General features: G+C 42.0%; 1 protein-coding gene across 13 annotated transcripts in view; it reads right to left on the minus strand.

Moving 5' to 3' along the window:
- Positions 1-16909, minus strand: part of CADPS (calcium dependent secretion activator) — a 483782-nt gene extending 466873 nt beyond the window's left edge. For 10 of the 13 annotated variants that reach the window (XM_047847306.1, XM_047847316.1, XM_047847337.1 and 7 more), the window contains exons 1-2: positions 16764-16909; positions 16460-16688 (exon numbers count right to left, since the gene is read on the minus strand). In XM_047847306.1, coding sequence (XP_047703262.1) covers positions 16460-16688; positions 16764-16909 — 375 coding nt within the window. Of the gene's footprint in view, positions 1-16459 lie in introns of all 13 variants that reach the window. The other 3 variants (XM_047847298.1, XM_047847253.1, XM_047847262.1) reach the window with 1 other exon arrangement.
- Positions 16910-22337: the final 5428 nt, after the last annotated feature.

Here is a 22337-nt window from a genome sequence, read left to right on the forward strand (position 1 = left end):
AATGTCATTTATTGCCAGCTCATAAGGAAGTAAACGTACACTTAATTTGGCATATTTAATTCATGCTGCAGCAAACCTGTATTTCTTTAGTGAAAAGTGGTGAAAGCAAATAACTACCTTATGCTCTTCTGTAAGAGCTCAACACAGCCTTCCGACTCAAATCCTAATTGAATATTGACTAAAAGATAGCTTTGAGCTCTCAGCACATAGAAATTAAAGGACAAATATGAAAAGCTCATTGAACTAAACAGCAGATCCACAATTGTTTAGAAATGCTGCTCTGGGGAGGCAGGGTGGGTGGGGAATGTGCTTCGGATTAATTAAAACAACTACAAATCTTAACCTATGTGTGTTCGCTTTGAAGGTCTATAATGCTGAATCATAATACACAGCAATATATATAGGCTGCCTGTGAAAAGTAGATAGTAGAAAGAAATCTTTTTTTTTCCCCTCTCCAGGGAAACAGGAAGGGTGGCAAATGATGCGGAGCCATTGCCAAAGCTCATAGGAAGTTGTTTCTAACTTGGTCATGGAAAAATGCTATAGCAAATCATGTCCTTTGCAAATGAGACATTCTGCTCGTGTTGACAATATTCTTTGGAAATTCTGAAGCCTCAAAATGCCTCATAGGAAAACAAGTCACTTCAAGACAAGGTCAAGACCAATCACTCCCCGTCTGGCAATCATCCAGGTGTCTGCATTATCTTTGATTGGTCCTTTGCCTCAGTTCGGTGCTATTTCCACTGGAGCTACTAGGAGTACAAATCATTTTCAGAGGCTCCTGACTGCCTACCAAATAAAGGACAATAGACAAAGTTCAATAGTATTCAATATTTACCACTCCCTGGTCCCAACCTGCCTTTCCAATCTTATTCCTTGTGAGGGCTTTGTGGTCTGGCTTTGTGTGGCTTCTGTGCCTTTGCTCATGTGGTCCTTAGAATACCTGTTTTCCTGCTTCCCCATGTTCATTCAGATTCTATCTATTCCCTAGCTGCAATGCAGCCTTCTCCACCACACCAGCTGTGACCCTCTGGCAATTAATGTGGTTTGTTGAAGCCTTTGAGATGGTGTAATGACCTGAAGACCCAGGAATACGGGCATCTTATCTTAGACCAAAGTCACCTGTCTTCTCAGGAGAACTATACACACAGATAACAGTGTCAAATGAAAAATAAATTCCCTCTTTATCATTAGAACTTTGGAAGAGTAGACCATAGTATGGAACCTTTCTCTACCCCTATGTCCACATCCAAATTATATCATCTCTATTAACAGATAAAAGATGATAGTACCCAAGAATGTGGGAGAAGAGAGACTACCAGAAACCATATGCTTCCCTTTCAACGTGAGAGACTCTGACCACTAATAAATGGAGTCCAATAACTTTTCTTAAACATTACCACTAAGATCACAATCTTCCCAACCGAGGAGGATTAAGGAAGGAAAGAGAGTATGAATGTTCCTTACTCCCTGGATGCCTGTGCAAACCTAGGTCAGGTTTTAGGGTGGAATCCTACAGTGGTAGGGACAAACCTAAGAGTCTCTCCTAGTCTGTTTGGGCACCTTTTAAATTTTTTTTTTTTCAACGTTTATTTATTTTTGGGACAGAGAGAGACAGAGCATGAACGGGGGAGGGGCAGAGAGAGAGGGAGACACAGAATCGGAAACAGGCTCCAGGCTCCGAGCCATCAGCCCAGAGCCTGACGCGGGGCTCGAACTCACGGACCGTGAGATCGTGACCTGGCTGAAGTCGGAGGCTTAACCGACTGCGCCACCCAGGCGCCCCTGTTTGGGCACCTTTTAAAAAGTTTTTCTTCCCAGAAAAGCCACCAGCCAGGCCCCCTCCCCTGTCTTTCTGTGGGCTTGACATAAGCCTGGGCTTACTCTGGGGCTCATGGCCTCTTGGGGCCAGATTAAGCTCCATATGAGTCCTCAATGTCAGCCTGGAACCTGAAATGGAATCACGGGTACATTTTCTGAAATGACACTGGGTTTACTATGATCTTTGTCCAAGAGTCATTATGGTTTTCACAATGTTAGGCAGAAGTGTTTTTGTACCTGCATGGGAAGGTATTAGAATATTGGTCACTGAAATTAAATACAAAGGGCAGGCAATTTGTTTCACATATTTAAGATTTGTAAGAACAGCAATGAACACTTATATCCCACACATTTATGACACATACATAAAAATTACTCTGATAAAATCAACGCAGTAGTCAACTGTTCTAGCGAAATGCTTTTGAACTAGTGATTCAAAACACTTCTACATATAGGCATTCATTTTCTGAGATTTTCTACAAACTTCCCCACAACACTGTAAAGATGATCTGTGCTGGATAAAATGTTCAGGCCTAATTGGCGACCTTTTCTTACAGTGTGAAGACATTTACACTCCTCCTTTCTCCTTTCTCCATGCTTTCCACACACTTTGCTTAGATTAATCTTCTTAAAATATTACAGTGGTCATGTCTCAGTCCTGCTCAGAATTCTTCAGCGGTTCTTCACCGCCTACCAGATAAAATCACCCCCATGCACAGCAAAGGAAACCATCAACAGATGAAAAGGCAACTGACTGAAAGGTAGAAGCTATTTGCAAATGAGCTTTCTGATACAAGGGTAAGATCTAAAATATATAAAGAGCTTATGCAACTGAAAACCAAAGACCAAATAATCCTATTAAAAAATGGGCAGAAGACCTGAATAGACATTTTTCCAAAGAAGACACACAGATGGCCAACAGACACCCAGAAAGATGCTCAACATCACTCATCGTCAGGTAAATGCAAATCAAAACCACAAATGAGATATCACTTCACAGCAGTCAGAATGGCTGGTATAAAAAAGACAAGAAATAACAAGTGTTGGCAAGGATGTAGAGGAGAGAGAAGTCTAATGAGGCAGCTACTGTGGAAAACTGAATGGAGGCTCCTCAAAAAATAAAAATAAAATAGCATACAATCCAATGAGTCCATTACTGAGTGTTTACCCAAAGAATCTGACAACACTAATTTAAAAAGACACGTGCAGCATTATTTTCATCACGGCATCATTATTTATAATAGTCAAAACATGAAAGCAACCTAAGGGGCTAGCCATAAACGAATGGCTAAAGAAAATGTGGCATATCTACACAATGGAATGTTGCTCACCCATAAAAAGAATGAGATTTTACCATTTGCAAGACCATGGATAGACCTAGAAGATAGTATGCTAAGTGAAATAAGTCAAGGCAGAGAAAGACAAATACCCTATGCTTTCACTTAAGGGTGGAAACTAAAAAACAAAACAAACAGAAAACAGAAACATACTCATAAATACAGAGAATAAGCTGGTGGTTGCCAGAGGGAAAGTGGTATGGGGATGGGCAAAATAGGTGAAGGGGATTAAAAGGTACAACATTCCAGCCATAAAATAAGTCCAGAGGATGAAAAGTACAGCATAGGGAATGAATGAATGAATGAATGAATGAATGAAGCCCCCCTCCCAATACCTGTACCCTGGTGTTGAAGGATAGCCACAGTCCTGACCAACCTTTATTCTTATTTCTTTTATCTCTGATATTAGAACCTTATTCAATCATATTTGTTCAGAGGTCCTCAAACTTGCTTTGCATTACATCATCTTTGAATACTTGAAAAGATCTATCCTTCCCTCCAAAATACATCGTGTTACTATCCTTTGATTTTCTCAGTCAGCTGGAGGCTTAATTCAAATGCCACTTCTTCCACTAAGTCTGGAGGAACTCTATTTTATCTGGTAATCAACAAAGGCATGGTGACCAGAGTCTTGAAATTTCCCAGGAGCCTAAAGAAAGGTCTGAGACCTTAAATAAAATGTATTGTCTCCAGTATCTACAACTAAAAATGAAAGCTCAAACCTAAAAATGTTCAGGTAAATGACTTCCAAACGTTTGTCGACTTCATTAATTGTTCAGTGTAGTAGTCCTATCACTAGAATTGAAAACAGTTGGTGAGGATTCCTGTGAATGCACCGTAATTCCTAAGGAATCATAGTCATTTACTAACCAAGTTATATAGACAAATAGTTTTAAGGCAAGATTGAAATAACCCTTCCAGTTTTGTTAAGAATACAAAAATAAATGAATGTGAGGTATATTTTAGTAAGTTTACTAGGAGATGGGGTAGGCCTTCAAAGGTCTGCAATGGCCTCAGGCATACTTTGTGTGAACCAAAGACCGACAGCATAGCAGTGAGCCCTAGATGCACTCAGGAGGCCAAGGCTGGTGCTCTATAGTTTTGCCCAGCCAGTGGGACTTCCCCATACCTCATCTTGCCTGCCACAAAACAGGGACGTAGGATGGATGCCCCACTACTCAAAAAGGTTGTTTTAAAGAAAAGATGAGATCATCTCAGTGAACATGCTATAAACGGTAAGGAACATTTATTACTGTTCTCTAAATAATCATGAATTCAATAATCATGAGTTCTGCATCAACAATCTATTGAGTTGTATACGTATTGATCAGACACCAGAGGATACTAAATGAAATCATCTCTGTAGAGTCAGGAGAAAAAGAACTGATCTACCTTGAAGTTAGGTGTGCTAAATGCTTCAATATAGTTATTAGAGCATATGGCTCAGAGGGCAGGCCAGAGTCAGACCACCTGGGCCCCAACCCCTCTCTCTAAACTAAATGTGTGACCTAAGAGAAGTTTCTTAACTGCTTTGTCTCTTGGTTTTCTTGGTAGGGTTGAGATGATTAATAGTTACCTTACAGAGCCACGGTAAAGATTAAATGAGATAAGGCTTATAAATTTATGCAGCAGTGACTCCACAGAATAAACATCCCATAGTCATTATTTATTCCTGTTCTTTATAATGACTGGGTGCCATCATCCACCTAGAGAGTGATAGAAGGCAAGTGATAAAAGGCAGTGCAGGGATGCTAAGTGGTTTAATAGGCTGAAGTAGAGGGTGTGTGCAGAAGTGCAGGAGTAGAGCCTGGCTGGGGAGAGAGGATCCATTTAGGCCATGCAAATGAGTTTAGAGTGTATCCTGTGCAAGAAACAGAAAGCCACCCAAGAAGTCTGAGCAGAGAAAAGTCCTGATTGGGTCTGTGCTGCAGAATGATCACGTTGGTATCTGGAGGAATGTGGGCAGGAAAGGAGGCAGAGAGAACAGTTAAAAAGATATTGTTGCAAAAGCCCACGCAAGCAATCGTGAGCACCCAAAGCAGGGCACCAGTAGTGAAGATGAAGAGAAGGAGAAAGATGAAAATTTGCACAGGAGGAACATCGACACGATGTATGTGGCCTTTGGTGGCTAGGACGACCAACAGTAAAGATTCGAAGTTGAGTTGTGCCCTACTGTATTGAACAGCTTAGTTATATAGTAGCACCACTAGGAAAGTCAGTGAATCAGAAAATAGAGGAGAAAGAGACTTGGTGAGAAATTCTATTGTTGGGTGGGCTGAAGACATCCCATGGGACATGTCATGAAGGTCAATGTTCTTCCAAGTGTAGTCTGCAGACCTGTGTCATCATCCATGAACTGCTGGTTATTGGTCCTTACCAAGATAAAATACTAGTATGAGAAATTACATCAACTTCATTAAGCGGGTCAATCCAGCTGACATTTGTGTGTGTGTGTGTGTGTGTGTGTGTGTGTGTGTGTGTGTGGCAAGACTTTCTTGAAGAAAGTAGTGAGTTAACTTACATTCAAGTGCAGTTCCTTATCTCATTGTAGACCCATGATGAAGTGCTCACTGACTTGAACCAGTCTCAGACCACACCTTTGGCAGCCTGATGAATAGGTCTGGAAGCCTGGTGAGAGACTCACGCTAGAGCCAAAGATCTGAGCATGGGAGGTGTATGGATGTCAGTAGCTAACACCATCATTAGTGGTGAAATGGCCTGGAGAGATGATATAGAGAAGGGGGCTGTATTAGTCCAGTATGGCTGCCATACGAAGCACCACAAACTAGGTGGCTTAAGCAGAAATTTATCCTGTCACAGCTCTGGAGGCTAGAAATTTAAGATCAAGGTGTCTGCAGAGCTGGTTCCTTCTGAGGCTGTAAGAATATATTCCGTGCCTCTCCCCTAGCTTCTGCTAATCTTTGCCATTCCTTGCTTGAAGAAGCATGACTTTAATCTCTGCCTTCCTCTTCACATAGTGTTCTCCCTGTGTCTCTGTGTTGAAATTTCCCCCTTTCAATAAGGACACCAGTCGTAATGGATTAGGGTCCACTTGATGGACCTCATCATAACTAATAACATCTGCAAAGACCTTATTTCCAAATAGGTCACATTCTGCAGTACTGAGGATTAGGACTTCGACATGAATGGGGCAGGTGGGGGAGGGAGCGGAATGGGAAGGGGGACACAATCAACCCATAACAAGGGCCAAGGACGGAGACCGAAAAAACACCAATATTTAAGATTCAGACACCACATCCTGCCTTGTAAGTTATTCTCTATTGGTGGATCTCGACTTCTCAACCAGATTGGTAGGTTCTTAAAGATCAGGAAGGCTGCCTAAAACGTCTTTGCATATTTTGTCTCCAGGATTTAGGGAGTTTCTTGTATGTAGAAGTGGCTCAAAACAATGTTGTTTGATGATGTATAACAAACAAAAATTGAATATGGAAGAGTCCTCAAGAAATGTTTTGAACACAGTATGTTATGACACGCCGCCTTATAGACAACAGTTGCTGCACTTGTCAGAAAAATCACCAAAGTCGATGTTCAAAATATATTTTAACTCATTTGCTTAAACAACTCTATGCCTACCATCCACACCAAAAGGCTGTTTTTCTGCATGGGCAACAGAAGGCACAATTATTTGTGAAAATTTTCAATGTGTTTTGTTTTCTTAAGCGATACAGTAGATTCCCTGTACCACTCTGCATGTTTGCCAAAATCCCATTGTCTTTTTGAAAGCAATACAGCCCCTGGTGGGTATGTAACTTAGCATGCGCTCCTGGAACATTAGGGATTTTTTCTTTTAAAGTTAACCTCCAAGCATCTCACAACTTTCTTAGTGCACCGAAGTGATCCAGAGAAACACCACATGACAAGTTGATATGTTCTTCCCACAGGCTGCTGAGAGGACATATATATGTTATCAGGTTATTCCATTTCTCTCAATTCTAGAAAAGTAGTCAGAAGCTGGGAACACTGGGGGGCTTGATAATTTTTTTTTCAAAACTCTCAATGTTTCCCCTGTTTGTTAAAATGCAGAAAGTGGGTTAGCAAAGATAATTTTCCCCTTGACTAGTGAAAGGCATCAGAAAAATCGATACCTCAGCAGTTTCACTGTTTTATAGACACCCATCCTATTCTTATTACCACATCCAGTATACAATAGCATTAGCAGGATAGTTATTATTTATTTAGATCCTAACTATACTCAGAAAGGACTTTAGACAGCTTACAATAAGAGAGACAACAGTCCCCAAGTCCCGTAACAGAATAAAAGCAGACAAAATCATCTTTATTAATGTTTTTAATGTTTATTTATCTTGAAAGAGAGAACGAGCGTGCCTAAGCAGGGGACGGCAGAGAGAGAAGGAAAGAGAGAATCCCAAGCAGGCTCCAGGCCGTGAGCACAGAACCCATAGCAGAGCTCGATCCCACAAAAGGGGAGATCATGACTCCACCAAAATGGTGAGTTGGAGCCGGGCAAACTGAGCCACCCAGGCGCCCCCAAGTATACTTATGTCTAAACACGTAGAACTTAGAGATTCTTTTCTAAAACCTTGGCAACAATGATGCTAATATTTTAAATAGTCTTTCACTAAAATGCTGTTGACTAACCATTCTTTTTTTTTTCCTTCAGAAAGAGCTAAATCAAATAAAACTTACTAAAGAACATATACCCAATATAGAGATTCAGTTCTGACTTTGGTTCTTTGAGACTTCATGTTTGGCCATTTAAACATGCCCTATGGTGATTCAAGTTCGGCAGGGATTCAACCGTATCAAGAAATTCACAATTGCTTCTAGTCTTTAAAAGAAGACACCTCTAGAATATCTCGAAATGTGTCCATTGTTGGTATAAACAAGCGAAGCTGGGAAGTAACTGATGGTATGTTTCTGCTACATAAATTATTTTGAAACCATTGGGTAATTGGTCAACTCTTCATGTTTTCCATGGAGAAGTTTTTATAAAAATAAATATGCTGCATATCCATAATAGAAGCAGACTGTATTTAAGACTCTTTGACTTACTCTCCTTAGAAGCTCCCTAGGAATTTCAAGTGTGGAATTTCAAATATAATGTTCACAAGTACCTGCTTTGTGCCAAGCACTGTGTTGGGAAATGGGTAATCAAAGGGCAGTAAATGTGGTCCCTGTCTTTGGGGTTCTTGCGGTCTAGTGGGAGAGAGGCTACACACAAAAGGTAATTTAAATGTAAAGTACAGGAAGTAAAGTAGAAATAGAGTAGGGAGTTGAGAAAGCACTTAGATTTGGGTAAGGTTTCCTGAAAGAGAGAACACTTGAGTTAATTAAAATACAAACAAGAACAAATGAGGCAAAGAAAGGTGAGAAAGGGGCGCCTGGGTGGCTCAGTCGATTAAAGTATCTGACTTTGGCTCAGGGCATGATCTCATGGTTGGAGATTTCGAGCCCCACATCGGCCTCTGTGCTGACAGCTCAGAGCCTGGAGCCTGCTTTGGATTCTGTGTCTCCTTCTCGCTCTCTGTTCCTCCCCCCACTCATGCGCGTGCTGTCTCTCTCTCTCTCAAAAATAATAAACATTCAAAAAAAATTAAAAAAAGAAAAAGGTGAGAAAGATGTTCTAAAATAAGGAACAGCGTGAGCAAGGGCACTGTACTACAAAACAGTATGGGGCATCTGGTGGACAAAAATGCAGGAATACTACTTTTATTGTTACTGATAGCATTTGCTCAATATTTACTCCATATTAAGGAATTGTTAAGCAATTAACATGCTTTTTTCTTGTAATCCTCAATATTACTCCCCCGCTTTCCAGATGAGGAAACTAAGACTTGAAAGAGATTAGATAGTGTTCCCAAGGTCATAGAGCCACCAGGTCACGATAGTGACTAGGGATTTGTTTTTTTGTTGTTTTTTTAAAATATGAAATTTATTGTCAAATTGGTTTCCATACAACACCCAGTGCTCATACCAACAGGTGCCCTCCTCAATACCCATCACCCACCCTCCCCTCCCTCTCACCCCCCTGCGCCCCCACCCCGAGAGTTAGTGAAATGTTTCAGTACAAAGAAAATAGGGATGTATTGGACCCTCAACTCCATCCATTCTGTAAGACGATGCCACAGTGATAGATAACCACTGCCTTCTAGGTCTACTTAATCATGTCAATAACGATCACAATGATAAGAGCAATAGTGAATATAAGGCGTGCTATGGTCAGTACTTTACATATATTAACTTTCTCAGTCCTTTTACAGATAAAAATAACACAACATGGCACACATCAACTTGAAATCTTAAGAACACTTATGCAGCACTTACTACATGCCCGACATTGTTCTAAAATGTATTATCTAGTGTATTATCTCACTTCATTTTTATAAGAATCCAATAATGAAGGTACTCTGATTGACGAGTAAACTGAGTCAAACGGAGATTAAATAGGTTGCCCCAAATCAGAGATAGTTTGGGGTACAGCCAAGGGAACAAATCCAGGCATTCGAGTTTCTGAATCTATGTCCTTAACTACCGTTCTTTACTGTCCATCATAAGTCAAGTGCAATGAACAGACTTAAAAACACTGGCCAACTTCATTCCTCTTTCTTTACCTGCTATTAACAGAGAACTCTATCATATACTTGGACGGAAAAATGAAAAAAATAGCAAGGTAATACGAATCATCAGCTCTTCAATTCTGCAGAAACTATAAATCTGATCCTAACAAGGAAACTGTTGCCAGAGACAGAGAACATAGAGCTCCAAATTCCAGATCGTTTTCTTGGATGTGTTCCAGGGGCCAGGGTCAGACCATCAATATCTGTGCAACAATAGCAAAAAGAGATGGTGTTGGAAAGAACCAGAGAGCTGGTGTCTTCCCATCCAGATGCATATAGTATCTATCTTGGAGCGAGCAGAATTTTAGTTAAAAATGATCAACACTTCATTATTTAGGTGATGGCTTGGGAGTCTCATTTCTATTGCTTTTTGCAAACTCATACAAACTCAAACCCACCTTCATCCTCCAGTTTTCAGAGAAGCCAGAAATACAAATTTTTTGGCGAAGTAAGCTCATGGTTTTATATGTGGATAACTAGTTCAAAAAATTGAAAAAGGCAATGTAGAAAAAACAAAATCTACCTGTGGTTCCCTTTTGGCCCACAGGTCCCAGTTTACAAGCCCTCCTTAGTTTATAGTCTTATAACATTTTTTTTAAGTTTATTTATTTATTTTTGAGAGAGTGAGAGAGAGAACGGAGGAGGGGGAAAGGGAGAGGGAGCGAGAGAATCCCAAGCAGTCCCCACACTCAGCAGGGAGCCCATGGTGGGCTCAATCCCATGACCGAAAGATCATGACCCAAGCCGAAATCAAGAGTCTAGCACTCAACCTGAGTCACCTGGGTGCCCCTGCAGTCCTACAATCACTTTAAGATCTCACCTCCTCATCTGAAAATTTAGTTGGACAAAGTGAGCTCTAAATTCATCTTCATTTCAGACTCTTTGAAGATACTGCCTTACCGTGTAAAGTAAAAACATAGCAAAGAGAAGGTTGAAGGAAATTAGAAGTCTTGATCATGAGTAACTGCATTGCTCAGCAAGGACTATCAACTACTACACAGAAATGGCACCTTGGAGATTATCTGAAGCTTCCCCATCCACCTCTTCATAGGAAAGATAAAGAAATTACCCAGAGACAGAAGTTGACTTGCCTACAATCAGAGGTTTATTCGTGGTACAGACTGAGCTCAGACACAGTGTCTTTTCTCTTCATTATCCAGGTTTCTTCATTCTGTCAAAGAAGTCAGGTCCAGCCAGGCCTGTAGATCCCTGGACTGGATGTTTTCCTATTACATACACCAATAAATCTGTCCCTTCCCCTTTGTGTTCCTTTTGATTTAGCCACTTGAGTTGGGTTTTTGTAACTTAGAACCAAAACAATTTGACTAATAGTGTCCCACAAACAATGGCTCCTTTCCACATTCCTGCTACCTCATGCTCTTCTCCAGAGTGGGATACCTGTCCTTCCTTATGCTTACACAAATCACACAAACTCTTTTAGACCTAACCCTAACCCATTTCGTCCATGAAGATTTTCCCTATTCTTAAAACCAATCCCTTGTGAACACATGCACACACATTCTCTTCCCTTATACTTTAGTATTTGTAATCAGCATCTTACAATTAAACACTCGCTTATTCTCAACTTATCTGACATGTATAGATGTTATCTTCCAGACTAGAACATAAGCTCCCCAAATCAGGTACCTATCTCACAGGTATCTTCTGGTTCCGTAACCAAGCCTGGGAGAGTGCTTGGTACAAGGAGTAACTAGTCATCTGTTTAGAACTTATTTCTAAGTTAGTAGAACCCTCTTAATCATAGTTGTATAGACATCTGGCCCCAAGTCACAAACACTGATTATATTTTAATGCAATAGCCTAGGACTATATATTAAATTTGCTTTTGTAGGGAGAAGATCTATGAATCATTTGACTTCTCCACTTTACACAGTACGATTCTTCAAGAATGAAGGATTTAATTACCTTTGTTCTTCAGTCCAGTTTTAGGGAAGCATAAGGCTATTCCAAGAATGTAATGAAGCAAGAGCCCTCTCTGATTACTTTTTTGGTGTTCTTCATCTTCAGAATTTCTCTGCTAGTACCAGTGCGAAACAGTTCCTGCCCATTGCACCAAGGAGATTGGGAGGAAAATGCCAGAAAGCATATATAAAGACTTCAGTTCTTCTCCTGATAAAGAGAGAAACAATTCTGTTTCAAGAAATCCTGGCTTAATAGCCATTTCATTCTCTCAAAAGGTTAGAAGATTTATTTTTTAAAATCCAAATCATATGTTGCATTGACAAAGCAACTCTTAAGAATTCTGAATAGTAGAGCTAACCCAAATGCCCCAAAGCATATCTGAATGGACGAATCACTATTATGGATTTGAAGTATATACATATACTGATGCACATACATAGTTAACTAGGACTAGGTCTTAACTTTTAGGAAAAGCATGGGCTCTTGAGTCACGACCAATTAACAAAGCCAAATAAATAAACGAATAAAGACAGAATTTCTGTGGCTAACAATGACTCAACATTAGCCATAATTTCATGGCAAGATATAAGATGAATCACATAGAAATGGGGAGCTTGAACTTACAACACATTTGATCTAGTCATTAAGTCCTCTTGAATGAAATAGGAGTTCATATAAAATAAACATGATTTTAGGATTGCCCCGTCCCTCAACATACACACACGCACGCATGCACACACACACACACACACACAGATATACATGTACACAAGTGTATATATGCACCCAATATTCATTTTGGACGTTTATAAACCAGACATAATCCCTACTAGTATATTAAAAAATTGGCCATGCCAATCTAAACATTAGAACTGTTTACAGTGCCCGCTTTTACATTCCCTCAGTTACTTCCAGAAGTAGCTAGTTCACATGAGGTAGCCACTCATCACCGTTACTACACAGTTTAGAAACATATGGTGCAGCTTTACCATGTGAACCACTGGGTATTCACTTTCCCATTATGACAAAAGAGGGAAAATAAAAAGCACAGAACAGTTTTTCACATTGTCATTTATGAGCTGCTAAAACATTGTGATAATCTGAAGACTAGATTTTTGTTTTTGTCATTAATTACCTACTAGCCTGTTATATTTAGTTTCACTGTAGTACAAGAAAAGTAGACCTATAAATGATAAAATACGATTACACATGGTCTATTTAAAGTCCCTTCTTTTAACTAGGGAGATTATTGGAATGACCAGGCACTCTTCCCCAGGAAAAGCAAAATCAAAGTAATTAACTAACAAAATGATCCAGGAATGGTACCTTCCCTCCCTCTGCTCTTTTCCAACTGTTTTTCTGAACTAAAATACCTTTTTTGGTTTTTTGCTTGTTTTTTGGTTTTTTGTTTTGTTTTGTTGTTTGTTTGCTTGTTTTTGTTGGTCTTCAGCTCAAACCACATAGAAAGCCTGACAATAGTCTGGTGTTCCGATTTACCAGCCAATAACGGCCATTCTCTCTCCTTCATATTCTTTATGAGGTTAATACCTAAATGTCCATTTTGTCTATGTTGATGATTTGATAGGTACCCAAAGGGAGAGGAGCAGATCTCTCTAAACTCAAATAGAAATAACTCTGGGTAAAAGAAAAAGTACACCTGACATGTTGTCAGGATGCTAAGATTCTATTTTTCACTCTAGAATATTTCTGGCCCGTGTTACATATTAAAAAGACAGGATTTGAAATCAGAATACCCCATGCCTCAGTTCCCACTCTTCCTCCTATCCACATAGTGCTTCAGGCAAATTATAAAACATTCTGAGTCTCAGTGTTCTCTTCTAGAAACAAAGATGGTAATTCCTACACTGTTAGAGTTAGGAGAATTTTAAATGATCAAAGAACAAAAAAAACAAATTAAATAAAAACTAAGAGAATTTCAATAAATTACCTATTTGTGTTAATTATGCATCAATATTGGTTCTTTAACTGGAACAGATGTAACATACTATTGTAAGATATTAATAGGGGAAAACTGGGGCTGGGGCATATGGGAACTATTTTCTCAATTTTTCAGTAAATCTCAAACTCTTCTAAAAAAGCCTATTTTTAAAAAATGATCTAAGTGAAGTGCCTTGCACATAGTAGGCACTTGAAAAATTGCAGCCAATGTATGACATAGAGTATTTGGTTTCAGAAAGTGTATATTACACTCCGCATGATATTTTTTTTCACCTATATTGGGATATAACAGACACATAAGATTGTATAAGTTTAAGGTGCACAGCGTGATGATTTGACAATACAATCTCTTCTTCTCCCCAATCTGGCAACTTTTTCATAGGCAGTTTTCTCTGGCTCCCTCCATGTCACTCTATTCCCTTTTTTGCATCATTTTTCCTCTAGCTCTTTCTAACTCATCCGTTTCTATGTATAGTTTACAACCGGTTTCCATTTCTCTGAGACTCATTTAAGTTTATCAATCTTGTTTGTTAACAGGCCTTAAATTTTATCACAGCGCTTATGCAAACATTTCAGTTACTTTCATTTAAAAGAATACATCAAAGTTCCAAGCTTTCTGCTTGGAGAAAAACAGCAAAACATCCTTTCTAAGACACTAAAAACGTGAAGACACAGAAATGGAAACACTTGTTTTCTTTTGTAATAAGGAGATAAATATTCAGCTTCCCAGTAGAGCCAAACAGCCCTGAGGCAGCTTTGCAGGAATATGCATTTAGCACTAGTTTGCTGCAATAACTAAAAATAGTTGGACCAAAAGCCAGTGTTATCTATCCATCCTGTAGTCACTTCGATGGTAAGGTCATGTGTAAAAACAGAACCCACCTGCCCCTCAAAACCACAGCTTTGAACGGATTCAGGTAAAACATGCAATCAGACCAGAAAAACTTAACCTCATGATGACCTTTTCAGGTGGCTGGAGTTTCTGTTTAGAAGAAATGGGCCACTGTGAGAATGGATTTCTCTCCCCATTCCAGTACCAAATGCAAGCCTCTATTCAAAGGACAGAGCTCTAGAGCCTTTTGACTGATAAAGCAAAGTTTGTTTTATATTTTTCTCTTTAATCACAACAGTTTTCATTACCAAAAGAATAGGACATCTTTGGTTGGTGCTGTCATGAATGGGATAGATTTTAAAGATGGCATTTCCCCTGCTACCCCACAATTACCATAAAAATCACAAGCTAAAGCTTGAAATATCAGGCCCTGTATGTGGATCCAACACCCAACCTTGAGAGGAAATCCAAACACTTTTATTGTTCGGAGGATATTCTTGTCTATGATAGTCCAAACTAGAGGCTGAAGAAGCAAGGGGCCCCTGATGAGGGGCAGAGTGGAGGGAAGCCCACCTGCTATTCCCCAACCAGGAAATGAGTCGGATTTTTAATAAAACTGATAACCCAACCCGCCATTCTGGTGGCAGAAATAAATCATCAGCGCTAGCTGGGGTGTGTACATATAGAAGCAAAACAAACAGAAATCTGTGCTCACTCAAGATAAGGGTGGATAAATGTAGGAAAACCTAACACTCTACTACCGCAACATGTAATTCAGTCTTAAATGGCAGCAACCAAGAAATTCACTATTTTAAGACCCCGTCCCTGTGGGGGCTTCACCGGCTATTATCTCAAAATGAAATTGGCAAATTCACTTAAAAGAGACAACGGAATGCCGACTTTCTTCACTAACTCACTCCAACTGGGGACCTGACCTCTTCTCTTCTGGTCCCGCCACTGCTTCTTATCCTGCAGTAACCTCCCCTTCCCCCCCCCCCCCCCCCCCCCCCCGCCGCCTCCTTTCTCTGGCTGGAGAACAGCTGATGGAAATAGGCACTTTTTCACATCAAAGGCAGTCCGGAGCCGCCTCAGCCGTGCCCCAGCCTCAGACACAAAAAGCTTTTGATGCTTGTAATTGCGAAGCTTTTTGCAGCTGCACTTTATCAAGCCAAAAGCTGCTGGGCTTGGAGGGCCTTGAAGAGCCAGAAGGTGGCGGCGAAGTCACCTTGGGAAGAGGAGAAGAGGGTCAAAGGGAGGAAGGTGGAGGAGATGACCCTGGCAGAGGGACCGGAGGGCTTGCCCCGACTCTGGGGTCACGGAGGAAGGGGGAGGAGGGCGGGGTGGAACAGGAGCCACAGGGAAGCGGTGCCGGGGGTCCCTTTGGCGACCCTCGTCGGGATCAGCTGACCCCAGTGAGGGGAGGAGGGTGCCCTTCGCGGAGCGACTGGAAGCTTCGCCTTCCGGGCTGGCTTTCTCCCGCCTGCCCCTGCGGCTCTCTCGGCCCGGCGAGCCGAGCGCTGCTGCCAGGCGCTCTTCTCGCTCCACACCGGCGCCCCCACCTGCCGGGTGCCCCCGCCCGCCGAGCGCACGCCCAGGAAGGCGGGCCCGGAGCTGAGCGCAGCCGCCCGCCGCTGGAGAGTGCCGGGAGCCCGGCAAACGAGCAAGGCCTCTCAGCGCGCCGCGGGCTGCAAGTCACTCCCCGAGCCTCCTGGGCCATAGAGCGGGACCTGCCCGCCTAGCTCCCCCGCTCGCCCGGGTGGGGACACGCGGCGCTGAGGTCCGGGCCCCTCGCCGGTCCCGGGCAGCTCCAGGCGCGCTCGGCGCTGGGCCCGGCCCGGCCGCGGAGAGGGGGCCTCGTAGCCCCTTCCCCAGGGCGCGGTCTCCTGCTTCTGCCCCTCCTCGCCAGCTGCGCCGCCAGCTCCCATTGTTCGCCCCGCCCGTCTGGCGACGTCCCGGCGCCGCTCCCGGGGCCTCCCAGGAGCACCTACCTTCTGCTGCCGGCGAGCCATGTCGGTGGGCTGCTTGGCGTTGAAGGGGTAGGCGATGCAGCGCATCACGAACACATAGAGCTGCAGCCTCTTCTTCCTCTCCTCCTCCTCCTTCTGCAGCCGCTCCAACTCCTCCTTCTCCTTCTCGCTCACCACCGACGGGCTGGGGCTGGAGGGCCGGCCGCCACCGGCGCGGGTGCTGGGCTGCAGCCCCCCGGCCCCGCCGCCGCTGCTCGCGCCGCTGCCCCCACCGCCGCCGGCGCCCACCCCGGCTCCGGCGCCGGCACCGCCGCCGCCCCCAAGCCCGGCGCCGCTGCCGCCGCCCGAGCCCTCGCTGGTGCGGCTGGGAGACAGGCGCGCGCCGGACGCGGCCGAGCCGAGCACCTCCTTGCCGCTCTCCTCCTCCACGATCTCATCCGATTCCTCTTCGCTGGACGAAGGGTCCAGCATGGTGGCGCCCGGGGAGGGGGGTGGTCCTTGGAGCCCCGGGCTAGGGGTGCAAAAGATGGGAGGCGCTGGAGGCAGCTGGGGGTCGGCTCCCCGGGATGGGCGCTTCTCCCCAAATCAGGGAGCGGGCGCTGCTGCTCAGCCGCCGCCGCCGCGACTGCTTCCTCTGCCCGGCGATCCCGAGCTGGGCTCAGACCCAGGAGCGCGAGGGGAGGAGGGGAAGGGAGAGGTGCGTCCGTGGACCCGAGGTGGGCAAGGGGGAGAATCAATTGCGAGCCCCGAGCTCGCAGCCGGATACCATCTGCAGCCGCTGAAGGAGGCGCCTCCAGAAAAGATGCCGAGTGTTGCAAGCTGTCGATGCAGCCAAGAGCCTAAGAGGCATCTTGCCGATTGGGGAGGGAGCGGCGCTTACGTGTTTATTGGCTTAACTCTCCCGTGTCCGCTGCGTAAAGGGTGGCTGCAGAAGGCTAGAGCCTGGAGAGCGTGGAGCGGCCCGCTAGTCTCAGAGCTTCAGTACCGACCCTAACACTTTCCCACACTCCTCACTCTCTCCCCTTGGTGGATAATTTCTTTCTTGATAACCAGTTGTCATTGCCTCGACCTGTCTCACCCTCCCACGGACAAAAAGTTCTTGGGGGAGGAAGAAATAGACAAGCCAGTGAAGACTTCTTTTTAGCGAAGAGTGGGCGGTCTATTTGGAGACGCTTATTCCAGAGGTCTGGCTAAGAGGAAGTCAGTCGGTGAGATGCCTTATGAGAAAGAGTCTACCTTCTTTCCCCCAGGCTTCTTCACACCTGGGGCGTGGGGGCAGTGGGGCTTAGCAGCATGTTGGTCCCACCTGTGTAAACTTTGATTCCACCAATTTACATACACCCGTTCATTAAAATAAAAGTGAATCAAATTTTGAGTTGATTGGTGTAGAGACCATGCAGCTCAACTGTTTAAGTAGAAGCCCCGCCCTTGCCCACCACGCGACAGCTATGATGAATATTCTTCAATTCCAAGAAATGGGAACACTTTCTGCTGAGGTAAGCATACCAGAGAAATGGAAGGGTTTCTGGTTGCTCAGCCCTTTCTCTTTTCTGGCTGCGGGAGGATTTGGGTGGAGGAGTGGGGACCCAGCGATCAGACAAAGACACCCCAAGAACTCAGCGGCGTCAACATCCGATATGTTGACTCTGTCCTACTGTCTTCATCACTGCTTCTCGGTTATCTATTAATTCAAAGCAGCAGATGGTGCCTTCCTGCTCCTTTCACTTAGGCCAATAAACCCGGCGGACAAGGGAGCTGGCCAGCGTGCTGAATCTAATCAGCGACCCGCAGATGGATTGAAAACAAACCAGCGCCAGCCACCCTCGGATCTTAGGCGATCCAGAGACCTTTCTCCACCTCCTCCCGCCCCCATCTCCTATATTTATGCATTTTCTAATGCTCTGATTATTCCTAGATACTCGTGGGAGTTTATTGTAAAAGTGCAGCGTGAATTTAAAGTTTACATCACATTCTGTCTTGATGTATTTTCAAATTTACCATGAGTTTTACAGTAGGCTTTGACATTCAAGTGAAGCTTTCTAGCTAATTTGAGAGCTAAGAAGGGACGCAGAACACCATTTAGCTCCACATTAACTCCAACAATTCTGTTTGAGGTTCTGAAATAAGTAATATACGTATAGCTTATATTTGACTTCACGACCATTCTCATCGTGAGGACGTAACTGCTATAGCCATCACACATTCTGTATCAATTTAAAATAAATAATCCAGCAATGTGGAAGTTACTACAATTTTGCAGTCCTCACTTTTTAATCATTCTAAAGAAGTTAAAGATACTCAAATCATGGGGGACTGCTTTCCCTGGAAAAGAAAATATAGTAGGCCGATCAATCAACAACCTGTATTCAGCACGTTTTCATGGAGTGAACATTGTTCTAGTTGCTTGGGGTAGATGGAATTTTTAAAAGACATTCTCCTAAACAGTCTATAATCTCCTTTGGGAGATACAACATAAACATGTGAAAAAGATTGACAGCACTTATTTCAAGGCAACATATCAACAAATCCAAGTTAGTAAACTGCTAAAAGCTTGCATGAATGAGACAGCCAGGAATGGAAAAAAATCCAGTGTTTCTCAAAGAAAAGAGTTAAATTTCAAAGGAAGGAACCATATGAATGAATGGCAAAGAGAGAAGACATTACAAGTGGAACAATTGCAAACCCATACTGATAAGACAAGGGACCAAGTAAGATACAGAGTGCTATGGAGACGGGGTATGGGTAGGTAAGGGGGGGTGTGAGGAAAATAAGAAGAGCTGAAATAATAATGCATTTAGCCAAGGGGAGGGATTATGTTTAGGACACAAAAATGAACTAAGTTACCCAGGGAGAATATGGTGATTTGAAGAGGGAGTGCTCTTCAAGGCCAAACAAAGGCCATTTACTGGTTAAATTTCTTCTTTAAGCAAGCTGAGGTATTTAAGTATTACCACATTAGACACTGGGAGAAGAGTGACCATGATTCTGTCTTCAGAACCTTTTGGAATTTCTCAATTGCTATAATAAAGTTTTGTTTACCGTAGTATTTTTACAAATTCTTTTGCCATTTATGGGGTATTTTCCCCAATTATACTCATTAAAACAAAAATTCAGTGTCTATGTTTTGTTAATCATATAAACCTATGATTTGGATATTAAAGGTGACATTGTTTAGATAAAAATCTAATGATCTTCTCAATCTCATGGGTTTTCAATCAGAGAGGCTTACAGAAATTTTATAAGAAATACTTTAAAAAAATTAAAACAAAAGGGGGAAACTGGGTGGCTCAGTTGGTTAAGCATCCAACTGTGGCTCAGGTCATGATCTCACGGTTCGTGGGTTCAAGCCCCATGCCAGAGTTTGTGCTGACAGCTCAGAGCCTAGAGCCTGCTTCCAATTCTGTATCTCCCTCTCTCTCTACCCCTTCCCCTTCCTCTTTCAAGACAAGAGTCTTTTAAAATGTACATCCTTTCAAAGATATCTTTTACCTTAGCTAAAAGTTAACTCAAAGTCCTTGGGGATATTATAGCTCTTTGCTACTGCTAATGATAAGATATGCCAACCAGAGCTCCTTAGACACTTAAACCAAGAGTCGTGGCTTTCCTAGATACAAATTTTGATGAACAAGAACAAAAATAACCCCAGAACACATCCAAAGCCTCTTAATATCTGTCTACCTTTTGTTAATATCCATGTTTTGATTTTTCAAAATATAATTCTACCATAGATTCTGATACAGACAAGTATATCCTCAAATAAGTTATTTTATTTATTTTTCTCTTAAATGTTTATTTATTTTGAGAGAGAGATAGCATGTGAATAGGGGAGGGAAAGAGAGAGAGGGAGAGAATCCCAAGCAGGCTCCACAGTGTCAGCACAGATCTCATGACTCATGACTGTGAGATCATGACTTGAGCCAAAATCAAGAGTCAAACACTAAACTGTACCACCCAGGTGCCCACAAATAAGTTATTATAGATGCTTACATGTTTGCCCCCCACATCCAGTTCTGCTTTGTAGGAAATTTGAATAACCTCAAGGTGATGGAATAAATTTTAGTCAGGCATCTGGAAACCATATCATGAAAGCAGAAGTTATAATATTGATTTTTGAAGTCTCCCCTACTGAAAGCAGAAGTCTAGAGGATGGAAATGACTGAAACACTAACCCGAGTTTTTCTTATTTCGACCTAGAGTTTCTCCATTGTTTTCCGAAGGGTTTTCTGTGATCATGTAAAAGGCTACAAGTATGAGGAGATATCAGAGTTATTGGCAACTGATAGACGCTTTGGTATCAGTTGTATTCACTTTCCTTGGAATGACAAGAAAATTAAATTAATGTTATATTAAAAGTATTTGTCAACAAATTAAAAATAGAATTACCATATGATCCATTAATTCCACTACTGGTATTTACCCAAAGAATATGAAAACATTAATTTGAAAAGTCCTATGCACTCCTATGTTTAGTTGCAACATTATCTACAACAGCCAAATTATGGAAACATCTCAAGTATCCATCAAGCGATGAATGGATAAAAAATATGTGGTATACATATACAATAGAATATCACTTAGCCATTAAAAAAAATGCCATCTTGCCATTTGCAATGACATGGATGGAGCTAGAGAGTATAATGCTAAGTGAAATAAGTCAGAGAAAGACAAATACTATAGGATTTTATTCATATGTGGAATTTAAGAAACAAACAAGGGGAAAAAAAGAGGCAAAAAAAAAAAAAGACTCTTAACTACCGAGAACCAGTGATGGTTACCAGAGGGGAGGTGGGTAGGGAAATGGGTGGAATAGATCATGGGGATTAAGAATACACTCACCATGGGGTGCCTGGATGGCTCAGTCAGTTAAGCGTCTGACTTTAGCTCAGGTCATGATCTCATGGTTCGTGAGTTCAAGTCCCACATCAGGCTGTGTGCTGACAGCTCAGAGCCCGGAGCCTGCTTTGGATTCTCTGTCTCCCTCCCTGTCTGTTCCTCCCCTGTTCCTGCTCTCTTTCTCTCTCTCTCTCAAAAATAAATAAATATTAAAAAAAAGAATACACTAATCATGACAAGCACTGAGTAATGTGTAGCATTGTTGACTCACTATATTGCACACCTGAAACTAATACAACAGTGTATATTAATTATACTGGAATTAAAATTTTCAACAGATTTTAGGTTTGAACATTTTTTTTCAACTGGTGAGAGAAGGACTTGTAATAAATGAGATGACCAGAACTTGGGCACGGATAATCAAAAGGAAAAACAACATTAAACACACCAAAAAATCCAGGAATAGATCTTTAAATAATATTAATTTAATCCTTAAATTAAAAAGTAATCCTTAAATAATATTTGCCTATTTATTTAATTGATCTCTGTCTTGTTTTGGATAGTATTTTCAGGGACTTAGACAAATGGTTATTTTCTGTGAGAAACCTACCCTTCATCATTACTCTTTATCATTTGATCAATCTTACTAAAGTTACATGAAGGGAGTTATGATGGAGTGAAAGGATAATCATAGAATTAAAAATAATAAAATCAAGCCACACAAAAACATTGTCTTTCACTCCAGGCAATAAGACATGTTTTAGAATGATAAAATAATACTACTTACAGGAATTGCTTTTGGAAAACCACTTTATTAGTTAAGATAATGAAAAATGGAAAAACATATTTTACAATAAATATTTGACTTGAATTCTGAAAGCCAACTATTCACAAGGGTAATCACATTTCTTACATATACAGTATCTTTTAATTGAAGTGGGGGGCTATGGTGTAGAGAGAAATGCAATATATTCTAGTGTTGACAGGGCACTGTGTGGAGAATTGAGTCTTTTGCATTGACATGGATATGGCAATATGCCAGCATATCAAAGAGAAAAAAAGGACC

This window comes from Prionailurus viverrinus, chromosome A2, assembly GCF_022837055.1.
Source record: "Prionailurus viverrinus isolate Anna chromosome A2, UM_Priviv_1.0, whole genome shotgun sequence".
Classification (NCBI taxonomy): Eukaryota; Metazoa; Chordata; class Mammalia; order Carnivora; family Felidae; genus Prionailurus; species Prionailurus viverrinus.